We start from the raw sequence: 12706 nt of genomic DNA, 5'->3' as shown, positions 1-12706 counted from the left end.
GAGACCAGGGATAGAACCCACATCCTCGTGGATACCAGTCAGATATGTTTCTGCTGAGCCACGACTGGAACTCTGCACTAATATTTCTTTTAGAGGATTGCATACAGAATTGTTGGTGGTTATTGCTGAGGAAAGGGACTGAGGAAAGAGTCTGTGCCGGTTCCGGTGTTTTGAACTTCTGTTGGCTTTGTAGGAAGTGGGCAGAAACCAGGAAGGAGGCTTGTACTTTCACTTTATCTTTTTGTGAGTTTTTGATGTTTCTTACCAAGCATGCTAACTTTCATTTATTTCAGGCCAACAGTGAATATATGGATGGAGGGATGGGGCTGGGGAGGAATCTACCTTGAGCTATCTCAAAAAGAAGTTCCACTGGTTTAAAAAAATAAAGAGGAATTAACACAACAAATTGAGGACAATTCCTGTTTAACATGAGTGACAGTAGTAAAATTATTTCTTTAGTTAATATCTGCTTGCCCTATCAAGCTTTGTTTGAAAATCTCAGGAAATTAAGTTTTCCGAATAGCTGTGTTTTCCAAATGATTAAGGACTCATCTTTTTAAGCAGCAGAACTCAAATGTCTTGTCAAAAATATTTCCAAAAATATACTACAGTCTTCTTCTTCTTCTTTTTTTTTTTTGGTCTTTCTAGTGGCACATTTGCGGCATGTGGAGGTTCCCAGGCTAGGGATTGAATTGGAGTTGTAGCCACTGGCCTACGCCACAGCAATGCCAGACCCGAGCCACGTCTGTGACCTACACCACAGGTCATGGCAATGCCAGATCCTAAACCCGCTGAGTGAGGCCAGGGATCGAACTTGCATCCTCATAGATGCTAGTCAGATTCGCTTCCGCCGAGCCACAATGGGAATTCCCAAAATACGTTACATTCTTAATCAGTGTATAGAATATAACTATTTCTTTATAACTCAACAGTTGTTATCACAACTTTTTTTTTCTTTATAACTTGACATTTGTTATCACAACCTGTGCTGCATTGCTTGTTCTACATTGGCCCCAAGAATGATGTGATTTGTCCCTTTTCCAACACTTTCTTACTGGCTGTCAATCTTAATGGCTTGACAAAAATAAACTTTTTGAGTAGTTCTTCTTGCCCTTTCTAGTGTAAGATTAGAATTCAGATTGGAGGAGTTCCCATTGTGGCTCAGTGGTTCACAATTCTGACTAGGAACCATGAGGTTGCGGGTTCGATCCCTGACCTTGCTCAGTGGGTTAAGGATCCTGCATTGCCGTCAGCTGTGGTGTAGGTCACAGGTGTAGTGTAGGTCAAAGGATCCCACTTGGCTGTGGCTGTGGTGTAGGCTGGCGGCTACAGCTCTGATTATAGATGCCTAGCCTGGGAACCTCCATATGCTGCAGGTTCAGCCCTAAAAATAATAATAATAATAATAATAATTTGGATTGGAAGGTTTCTGGGATGGTGTATGAGGTAGGAAAGGGGAAGGAGGTTCTGTGAGGACTTTTTTTTGAAGTAAAGTGCTCAGGCTTCATTGGTTTCCTTAACAAATCCTCACTGAGGCTCATGTGCTGGGTTCCAGTTCTTCTCTGCTCTCTTAGTTGTCAGGCGAATAGGGCTTCAGTGTGTGAACCTGGACATCTCTTGGCTCCTGGGAAGCTTTTCCTGGGTTATTTCCTGGTTCTTAGCTATATTCGAGGTTGTTGATCTGGAGAATTCCAGAGGTGGCAGTATACATGAAAACTTCCAGTTTTAAAACAAAAAATTTCTGCAGGATTTGTTGAGATGAAAGCTACCCATAGACACTTGGGTAGCTTTGTGATATGAATATAAAAACTAACCCTTAGAGAAGGGTGTACCTCCTAAAGTAGCAATGAAGCAAGTTATGCTTTTCAAACCTTTTTAGTACCATTTTTATCCACTAGGTGGAAACAATTACAGTATGGCTTATATTGAAACTAAGGTTTTTATAGCTCAGTAAATATGCCTTAAGGATGAAATAAAAGAATTTAACCATGGATTAGCTTCTGTGTAGAAAAGAAATGAACATTAAAAGATATTTGGGAAAAGAGGGATACTTGCATAATCAGTCGGATTTCAGAATGCGTGCGCGTGCTATTCACTCCACCAGGCTTTTTGTGAGTTCCATCTCCTTTAGCAATTAATATGATGTTTTCTGTCCACAGGTTCTGCCTTTCAGCTAAGTGTTCAGATCCTTGAGCAGTGACTAGGGTCCAGTGAGCCACAGGGAAGGCCCAAACAACGAGGGACCCCTGTGAGCCCAGCAAGTGGTAGGACGCTGGAAAGACAGGCATTGGGCACTGGGGACATTATATGTCGAATTCCGGGCACCAGCCACTTGGTTGGGATTCAAGGCTAGGCTCTTATCCTGGTGGATACACAGCAGGTGGACATGGAGAGCAGGAGGCAACTGGACTGGGAAACAGAGAAGGGCTAGTTCCTACAGAATAATAGAACTCCACTGGGGCCGGCATCAGAGATGACTGGGTGTTATATTGTGAAACGATGGGTCTCCAGTTCAGGCAAGATGTCTGGTTGTCATTAGATAGCCTGGTGGAGTGATCGGCATGTGTTCTGAAATCAGACCTGCACATTGACTCCCCTTTCCCCACTAACCAGCTTACCTTGTGTAAATTACTCAGCTGCTATGCGCCATTCTTAGATGCATTAGAATGATGCCCAGCAGAGGCACCAAAATTATTTCTTATGCTTAGAAAACCAACCTCATAAAAGGACTTACATGTCTGGTGCAATAGCCCTCAAATTACAGTGTTAGTAGGAGCTCCAAGAGAAGGTGGGAGTTGGAGCAGGGGAGGAAGAAGAGTTTCAGAGGTCAGTATTTTTGGAAAAGCTGAGCCACACGAAGTTATTTGGATCTTACACGTAAGACTTCTCAGAATCTTTCATACGCTCATGTGGAGAATCTCCCAGAGGAGTCTATACTTTATGGCATCTTCCAGACTTAATGAGCCAATAGCTCTTTCATCAAGGAGCACCTTGCAACACTTTGAACATGTTTTGGGAAACAGCCTAGCACAATGCCTGGCTGTGTAAAGGTTTGTTAAATAATTTGAATAGTTACAGGGAAACAACATTGTTATCAGAATGCACTCACTTGCAAGAGTTGTTTATGAACTTTCTCAAGGCAGCCCAATGCAGTAGTTAAAAGCGCAGACTCTGGACCTGGCCATTCTGGCTGTGTGCCTTGGGCAAGTTGCTTGACCCCACTTTCCTCTTCTGGAAAAGAGGGAAGACGATATACCGTATCCTTTGGGGAAGGTAGTCACAAAGATCCAATGAGTTAGTAATACATTTGGTTAGAACACTGCCTGGTACATTATAAGCATGATATGCTAGCTATTATTATTCCAGACAGAATGAATTTTAGAGAAGCTTTCAAGAATAAATTATTGACTGCTCTTGTGATGCTAGCTTACCACTTATCCTACATAAAATTCCCTCTTGCTCACACAAGAAGATTGATTAATAAACAGATACCCCTTAAAATCACCGTCCTTTTTAAAAAAGAGAATAAGCAACAGGACCTCAGACAGCCATTTTGCCTCTATAGCAAAATCCAAATCTCAAATATAAGAGATTTGTTCTAATGTTCTATTAGGTGAAGATTGAACATTTCTTTCAGAGAAACTTTACCTTTTAGAAATTATTTTCTGTTTAATGGACAAATTAGGATAACTCATTTCACACAAGCACATGCTACAAAAAAGTTTCCATATCAAAACACAGGAACAAGTACTGGATGAAATTAGGTGGCAGAAAAAAAGAACAAAAGCTAAGAATTAAACTAATCTCACAGCCTAAAAAATTATTCTTGTCACACATGGAAAGATTGTAAGACATTTTTGTTATATATCTTAATGTTATACCTGAGAGGCTGGATTGGAATTATAAAACTTTTGAGCTGTAAGATATCAGAGAAATCTTACTTTGCAGTTGAGGAAAGTGCATCCCACAGAGAGGCTGATTTGCCTGAGGTCACTAGCTGGTCTTGGAGAGACAGGCCCAGAAGGTATATGTTCCAGAGTCTTATCCAGCCACCTGTGGCAGGTCTGATGTCATTCATGCAACCCCAGCAGAGCTAAGGCCCGGCCACCAGGAAGTACAGTGGTGAATGCCCCTGGCACGGTTCTTCATCCAAGGATACTGAGTTTTTTGCAAAACTCAGTCACCCTCTTACATTGAATTTGTTTAGAGCACAGTTCAGTGTTGCAGGTTGCAGCAGACCTTGACCCGGGCTCTGCTGCCTGACTCCCACTCCCAGAGACTCTTGTTTAATTTGGCATCAGGAGTTTTAAAAGCTGTAGACCCCCCTCCAGGGCATCAGCTTTCCCCAAGGAGAGAAAACTAGGAATCGCAGATCAACTCCATTCTAAACTCCTTTGTGCTGGAGTCAAGAACTTTGAAGGACCAGGTGTGGGGTATAAAACCGTGAGTCATTGTGCACTTTTGACAGGCTCTTGTTGAGAGGAGGGGTTGTCAGACTGGCTTGGGGGTGAGGAGTGCGGATGTGGGCAAGTTGGTCACCCAGTACTTGTGAGCACCTATTCTGTAGGAGGCCCTGGATACTTAGAGAGGACAAGGCCTAGCTGCCCTCACAAGGCTTGCGGCTGGGCTGGCTGGAGACCACAGGGAATAGCTGACAGGGTGTATTTTCTTTCTTCTTCTTCTTCTTTTTTTTTTTTTTTTTTGCTTTTTAGGGTCGAACCCTCGACATACAGAAGTTCCCAGGCTAGGACTAGAATCGGAGCTACAGCTGTCAGCCTATACCACAGTTGTAGTAACACAGGATCCAAGCAGCATCTGTGACCTACACAGCTCACAACGATGCCGGATCCCCAACCCACTGAGTGAGGCCAGGGATCAAACCCACATCCTCGTGGATACTAGTCAGATTCGCTTCCACTTCGCCACAATGGGAATTCTGGGTGTATTTTATTGCAACCCAGAGTTCTCTGATTGAGACATGTATGCGAAGGCACTGTGCAGAACAGTGCACACTGATCAGCAGTCAGTCCCCACTCAGCTGCTCAGGTGTGGGCAGATGCCAAGTCCATTACAGTCCATGCAGTGGTGGTGGCAGCGGCTCTTGGAGGAGCAGCCCAGAGATGGACAGTTGAAGGATGCAAACACTCTAAACCACTCGTGTTTTCAAAGCCTTTGGCTCACACTTCCTTGGAACAATGAGTTGAAATGGGAAATGGATAAGCTGGCGCTGCGCTCACTCCTCTATCTCAGGAAGATACACAGCAAGCCGAGTAGTCTCCCTTTCTGCCCTGCCTGCCGCCATTTTCACAAACTTTACTGAAAAGGAGCTCGTTTTTCCACCCAGTCATGGGGACCTGACTTTATCTTCCACACTCCCCCTCTTTGGACGTTCCTATCTCTGATGTGCTCACATACCAGACATCCATGAGATGTCACAATGGCTGGCCTTCCTGTTAGGCTCTGACCTGAGGCTTGGATGCCTGCTCCTTCTTTTTATGTTTGCAAACTTCCTTTCAAGTTTGAAAATTAGCTTCCTTTGGACTTGGAACACTCTAGTAAGTCAGGGATTGTGTCCAGGAAATCCTAAACACTCGGACTTCAGACAGGCCTGGATAGTTGATAGCCAAGTAAATGACCGTGGCTAGTATATGTGTGTACAGTGTTTATAAAGCACCTGTGAATTTAGGCTTATTGAAACTCACAAATCCAGTCAGGTAGGAATTAATCCCACTTTATGGAGGAAAAACTGAGATTTGGACAAATTATGCCCAAAGTCATAGAGCTACTAAGGGACAGAGCTAGACCTCAAACCTAGGTTGTTTGGTTCCAAATCCATTTCACTTTACTTTCTGCTTATGATCAATGTTATTAATTAACTCTTTTTCTGACCCTCCTTTGGGTTTTCAAGTAGGCAAGCATAATCTTTTCCTACCAAAAAACCCAGAATTTTGTCTGAACTAACCAAGGGCACTGAAACCACACTGATTTGTTACCAACTAAGCTATTCCCATGTTCCAAGCAAAATGCCATGCATTTTTGAAGAATATTAAAAGTTATCATTTATGGAGTTCACTTTAGATGCCAGGCCCTGTCATAATTCCTTTGCACGCATTATTCCATTAATCCTCAGACTAGTTCTCTAAGATCTTCTCATTTTGCAGATGAGGAAACTGAGGCTCAATGAGGTCAAATAGCTAAAGAGTTGCAGAGGTGAGATTCAAGCCTGGCCCTTGACAAGAGTCATGGGCTTCCCGCATTCTTCTCTCCCACCCTTGCTCCAGCCTTGGGCCCCAGTCCTCCCCTCTAAGGGGAGATAGGCACCTAGGCCCTGTAGGGGCTGTCCTAGGAGGCTGGTACCATCCTTCTCTCTGAGTGCTCCAATGGGGATTCCCCAGGGTCCATGAGGAAAGGAAGAGATGGACTTGCAAATGGTGTTGCTCACTATACAACCGCAGGGAGCTTTGAGAGGAGGCCCCCGTCAGGAGTCTAAGTTGGTCGTCTGGCACAGCATGCCACGAGGAACTTTGCTCATTAGAGCTACAGTGTGGATCATCAGCTCATCCCCATAAGACAAAGGCTCTGTTTGTAATTTTTGCCTTTATCAGATTCTGAGGGATCTGTGTTCTTGCCCTCCCTGCACTTCCCCTCCTCTCAACTTCACTATGTTTGTAGGAGCCAAGAAACCCATTAGTCCTCTCTAAAGGGGACAGGTTGTTATAACCACATGAAAATGGGTGGTCTTGATCCCTCACTCAGGACTAGATCACCAAGATGACATATTTGTAAGGAAATCTTAGTTGATTGGTCTCCAGCAACCCCTTCTCCTGCAACTGGTCATCTCAACTAGGCAGGAGGTCTGAAGTGGTTTCTCAGAGGATAGGTCCCAACCTTTGTCCATTTTCCATCACAGGCCTATCAGCAGGGAAATCAGCGGCTGACTCTTGAGTCTGACAGGGACATTTTTTATTGAATGATGATAACTTGAAGTGAACTGGTTCCCATGAGCAGGTCTTATTATGGTCCAGATCCTACCCATAGCGATTTCTAAGCAAGAAGATCAGCACAGCAACAATTAGGCCAATCACAAATAAATCCCAGTATGGTCCAAGGGTGTTGTCCAGTTTCATCCATTTCCATCTCATTGTAAACTGTTGGCAAGGGACAATCTGTCAAAAATAAATCCGGGCCTCCCACTTCATTCAGAGCCATCATCTCCCTCCATCTCACCACCCAGGAGTTGCTCATTGGATTTGCTCAGGGATTTGGGACTTACTTGCGAAAAACTTACATTAAAAAACAGGATATCTCGGAGCAAATGCACAGTTTCCAGTTTCATGAGGGCAAAGAACACAGGTATGTGAGCGTCTGGACTTGTTTGAGCAGCCATATCATATAACCTCCTGGCCAGATGAATGTCCTAGAAATAGAACAGCCCACGCTCATTAGGTGCAGATTCTTTAGGAATAATTAAATATCTTCGGTAGGTTGAACGCTCTTCCCTCCTCCCCCAGGATGTTCACACCCTAATCCTTAGAACCTGTTAATATGTTATGTTACAATGGCAAATTTTGCAAATGTAATTAAAGTTCCAAACCTTAAGACAGGAGATGGTCCTGGATGACCTGGTGGACTCAGTGTAACCACATGGACTCTTGAACACTGAGTTTTCTCATAGAGCACAAGAGAAAGGCAGAGAGATGGGACAGAGGAGAAGTCAGAGATTTCAGGCATGGGAAGGACTCAACTTGCTGGTGCTGGAGGGGCCACATGGACAGGAGAAGGGATGTGAACAGCCAGCAAGCAAATGGGACCTTCAGTCCTATGAGCACAAGCAACTGAATTTGGGCAACAACCTGAATGAGCTTGAAAGCAGATTCTTCCCAGAACTCCCAGTAAGAAACACAGCCTTGATTTCAGCCTGTGAGACCCTACGCAGAGGAACAGGTCAAGCTCACCTAGATTTATCACCCGCAGAAACTGTGAGATAAATGTGTGTTGTTATAAGGCACTGAATTTGTGGTAAATCTTTTTTTTTTTTGCCTAGGGGTCTAATCGGAGCTACAGCTGCCAGCCTATGCCACAGTCATAGCCACATCACATTCAAGCCGTGTCTGAAACCTACACCACAGCTCATGGCAATGCCAGATCCTTAACCCACTGAGCGAGGCCAGGTATTGAACCTGCAACCTCATGGTTTCTAGGTGGATTCGTTTCTGTTGTGCCACGACGGGAGCTCCAATTTGTGGTAATTTGTTAGAGCAGCCATAGAAAACCAATACAGTCTCCAAAAAAGCTTTCTTGGATATCACTGGACCAGATTTTAGGTATGATTCCAGTTAAAGGGGCAGGAGAACAGACACTAACAGTACAGTTCCCAAAGCAAGTAGCAATACAGATAGTGACAAGCATTTAAAATTCCTACTTTTCTTCATAGTACGTATCATGCCTGAAGTTATGGAATTTGTTTATTCATTGCCTGTTTTCAGATCCTTGAAGACTAGGGCTTGCACTGCCTGTTTACTCTGGAATTTCCAGTGCTTAAGAATTGCTGAGTGTATGTTAAGTCTTTGATGATACTTACAAAATGAGTGAATAGGAGTTCCCGTTGTGGCTCAGTGGAAATGAATCTGACTAGGAACCATGAGGTTGCAGGTTCGATTCCTGGCCTCCACTCAGTGGGTTAAGGATCGGTGTTGCCATGAGCTGTGGTGTAGTCAGCAGATGTGGCTAAGATCCCAAGTTGCTGTGGCTGTAGCTGCGGTGTAGGCCGGCAGCTGTAGCTCCGATTAGACCCCTAGCCTGGCAATTTCCATATGCCCTAAAAATAAAAAAATAAAAATAAAATGAGTAAATAAAGTATTTTGGTTTACAGGCTGGAATTTTTTTTTCTTTCTCTGGTTGCACCTGCAGTATATGGAAGGGTCAAATTGGAGCTGCAGCTTTGGCCTATGCCACAGCCATGGCCTCACCAGCTCTAAGGTGCATCTATGACCTATGCCTCAACTTTCAGCAACAATGGCTCCTTAACCCACTGAGGGAGGCCAGGGATCAAATCCACATGTAGACCACATCAGGCCCTTAACCTGCTGAGCCACAACAAGAACTCCCTGAGGCTGGAATTTGATTCTATAAACGACATACTATATTTTTAGGAACTTTTTTCCCAATAGATTATGCCATGGTAGATTTAATTTTCACCTATTTATGGTTTGTATTCATTTGTTTTATATTTGCTTTGTTTTCCCAGAAAGAGTAACGACAAGGCTGAGTTGCTTTTAAAGTCTGAAGTGCCCTGGGCCAGTTCCAGAACTGTACTTTGCTTGGGTGCCTGTGGATTATTTTCAAAAAAAGAGGAAGAAGAGGGATTTTTCACAAATTGTGGTCATATCTGTCTGCCTTTCCTCTCCACCTCCCAGACCTCCATTACAAAAGATTCTATAGTTGTGAATCCTTGAGACCCCTGATAAACCCATTTCCTAGGTGGTGTCTTCTCTGCGCATTTCTTAATTTCTTCCAAAGCTCTGTGGACTGGTAAACTTATTTGCTTGAGAAAGAGAAATAATGCTTGCTTAAAATACTTAAAATCCAGGAGACTGTTCTGAACAACTCTTCCTGGCAACAGAGAAAATGAATGTTGTAAAATCTCTAATTTGTCTCTCATTCCAACAAATTCAGCGGGTGTTCATTTGAAGGCACCTGCAGAGTACAACAGCGGTGTCACCCCCCTCCACCCCGCACGTGAAAGGCACGTTTACTTGATAGGGATGTTCAAGGAAAGGCAGCCTTTGGCAATATCTCAGGCTCTCCATTCTTACTTGAAGCAAGCAATAGTTATTATTTCTTGAGGCACAAACATCACAATTCAGTCGCTTAGCTTATCATAAAAAACAGCAGAGAAGTACTGTTCAAGGTGGGATGAGCTCTTTCCTGGCCAAGGCGGCCTCACAATATGCAGTGCACATGGGGTGGGATGGGAAAGTCTGTCTTTAAAATTCCCGGAGAAAGAAACTCCTGAACACTTCTGGATAATTAGGGCAACCGATATAAAAGAAAATTTTATTACTAGACTCTAGAAAAGACTCTTGTTCTTTGTTCCTATTTAGTTTAAAAAAAAAAAACCCACCAAATAGTTGACACAAAAAAATTTCCCTTTGATAAATAGTGCTTCGATGATGGCTAGCGTTCATTAAATAAGTCCATGGCACACCTACTCCACTTACATTTAACTTTTTTGTGGCACATTTGAGCTTACTTTGCTTTAAATTCAATGATTTAGGAGATTATGTAAGCCTATCTACAGACTTGTTAAATGTTGCTAACCAAAATGTCAGGTGCGCCAAAGTACTGCCCAGTGTTCACATGTGCAAAAGCTGCTTGTGACACAAAGATCCAGAATTCTCCAGCAATAAAGTATATGGTTTATGAAAACTGCTCAATTACATGATGCAGGAGTTTTCCAGCCCTGAATCTTTGGGTGTCATCAAAAATTTCTTATACTGGGACAGAAGTGTTTTTTTTTAATAATTCATTCTTGTCTTCTTATTATAAGTATATATAAATTAGAGAAAACTTTGAAACTATACAGGTGAAAAAATTAGGAAAAAAAAACACCTACAATCTCACTGTACAGAGGTAACTACTATTTCATATACATCCTTCCAGCATTCCAGCTTTTATATATATATTCATATGTACATACTTTTAATTTAGGAATTTTTCATTCTGCATGACATTTTATCTACTGTTTTCTTAAGCTAACAATATACCATGTCCTAAGATATTCCTTTGGTCTGTAATATTTTTATTTTTAATGGTTGCACAGTATTTCATAATAATGGCTAATAGTTATTAAATATTTATTGTGTGACAGTCACCACTGTTGTTTATTTAAAACTCATGACAATTCTATAGAGCAGATAATATCTGTTTTAAAGATGAAGAAACTGAGGCACAGAGAAGTTAAGTCACTTACCCAAATTCATATGTCTTGTTAAGTGGCAGAACTGAGATACCCAGATAGTCTGCTTCTAGCCTGCTCACTCAGCCACTAGGCCATAAAATCCTACGTGTGGTGGAATAGTATACTACCACACAATAGTTTATATACCTGTCCTCTATTTTGGAGTATTCTGGTTGTAGGGTTTTTTCTCTAACAAAGCTATACACACAAGGTTTTGGCACATTTCTGATTATTTCATTAGATAATAGATATTTATTTCAAGAAAGGTTATGAGCATTTCTAAGAGATGTATATTCTGTCCTATTATACTTCTGAGAAGGCCATTTTAATCTCTAACTTTAACTTGGCCTTTCCAGAAAATAATTCTATTCTGGTATTTAAATCTTCAGCTCTAACACTCCATAGGTGGTCAGACCAGACAAATGAGAAATAAAAAATGCTTTGTGCCATAATTACTTTTATTTTTGAGAGATTTATTTATAATTTATTCAGTACATGTGGTTTTATCTTCCCTGCAGGATCCTAAAAGTATGTTATCTAACGGCTCTAACTATATATAGATTGAAAAATTCATTTCCAAAGGATAATTTCCTTTTACCTTTTGTGTTTTTTTGAATCTTTCATCTTAATTTAGATAGATTTCTTAATCGTTATCTTGAAACATACATGTTCTCTTCCATTTTAAAAAGAGGATCAGAACAAAACAAAAACAAAAACATAACAAAAAACAACGAAAAAAATAAAGAGTATCATATGTTTCTTAAACTCTATGTTAACAAAAACGTTTTTGAACAGGACCTCCAGCACCGATTCCTCTGCCTGGATTGTTTTCTCTTTAACAAGTTGATAGTGTTTCACTTGTGTGTGCATATATGCTGTCATTTCAGGCTTTCACTACAGCTATGGGCATGTCTCTTCCACAGTAGACTATGAAATCTTTGAAAGGTGTCTTCTTGTATCCTCAGAACTGCACACAGTGCTTCTTGACACAAAACAAGGACTTGATAAATATATGAAGAAAAATATAATATATTGATAAATATAATGAAGAAAAGCAACCTACCACGGTAGATTAGAAGCATATATCTTTTAAGTATAGGATTTCATTGAAGAGCTCACAGAGGAGATGCTATTGGAACTATTCTTTGAAAAATGGATGGTTCTTCAATGGGCAAAACTGAAGATCATTCCAGCATATGGGATGATGAGACCTAAGATCATGAGGGTGCAGTTCAAGGTCTTGGGAGGAAAGGAAAAGTAGCTTAAAAGATAGTAAAAAAGAATGTATACGTGTATATGTAATTGGATCACCTTGCTGTACAGTAGAAAATTGACAGAACACTATAAACCAGCTATAATGGAAAAAATAAAAATCATTATAAAAAAAGATATATAGGAAAAAAGTGGCATATCAGGTCATTATTATCAAGGTGGGTTAGGTCAAGGAGGGTTTTGAATGCCAGGGTAAGAAATTTGGATTTCATTAGGCAATAGAAAGCCAGTAAGAATCTTTTATTTTTGTATGTGTTTGCTTACATTTGTGTGCAGGCATGTGTGCGCAAGTTTTGGGGGGAAGTAAGGTGGAGGGGGCAACAGTATGTGAGTTGTACTTTATCAAGAATAACCTGATGGGGCTTTGTTAGCTATATTATGTGTTAACTAAAGTAATGCTAACATCTGCAGCAAATACTCCTCCAAATTTCAGTGGTTTAACACATTCAGCGATACAGTGTGTATATTCCTGGT

The 12706-nt window shown here is 41.5% G+C and overlaps 1 protein-coding gene across 2 annotated transcripts in view; it reads right to left on the bottom strand.

Annotated features, from left to right (window-relative positions):
- Positions 1-6948: 6948 nt before the first annotated feature.
- Positions 6949-12706, bottom strand: part of SEL1L2 (SEL1L2 adaptor subunit of ERAD E3 ligase) — a 113832-nt gene continuing 108074 nt past the window's right edge. For both annotated transcript variants that reach the window (XM_047770365.1, XM_047770366.1), the window contains 2 exons: positions 7289-7417; positions 6949-7148 (listed from right to left, as the gene is read on the bottom strand). In XM_047770365.1, coding sequence (XP_047626321.1) covers positions 7029-7148; positions 7289-7417 — 249 coding nt within the window. In that variant the 3' untranslated portion in view covers positions 6949-7028. The remainder of the gene's footprint in view (positions 7149-7288; positions 7418-12706) is intronic.

The sequence above is a fragment of the Phacochoerus africanus genome, chromosome 3, assembly GCF_016906955.1.
Source record: "Phacochoerus africanus isolate WHEZ1 chromosome 3, ROS_Pafr_v1, whole genome shotgun sequence".
Classification (NCBI taxonomy): domain Eukaryota; kingdom Metazoa; phylum Chordata; class Mammalia; order Artiodactyla; family Suidae; genus Phacochoerus; species Phacochoerus africanus.
This window is presented reverse-complemented; position numbering and strand designations above follow the sequence as displayed.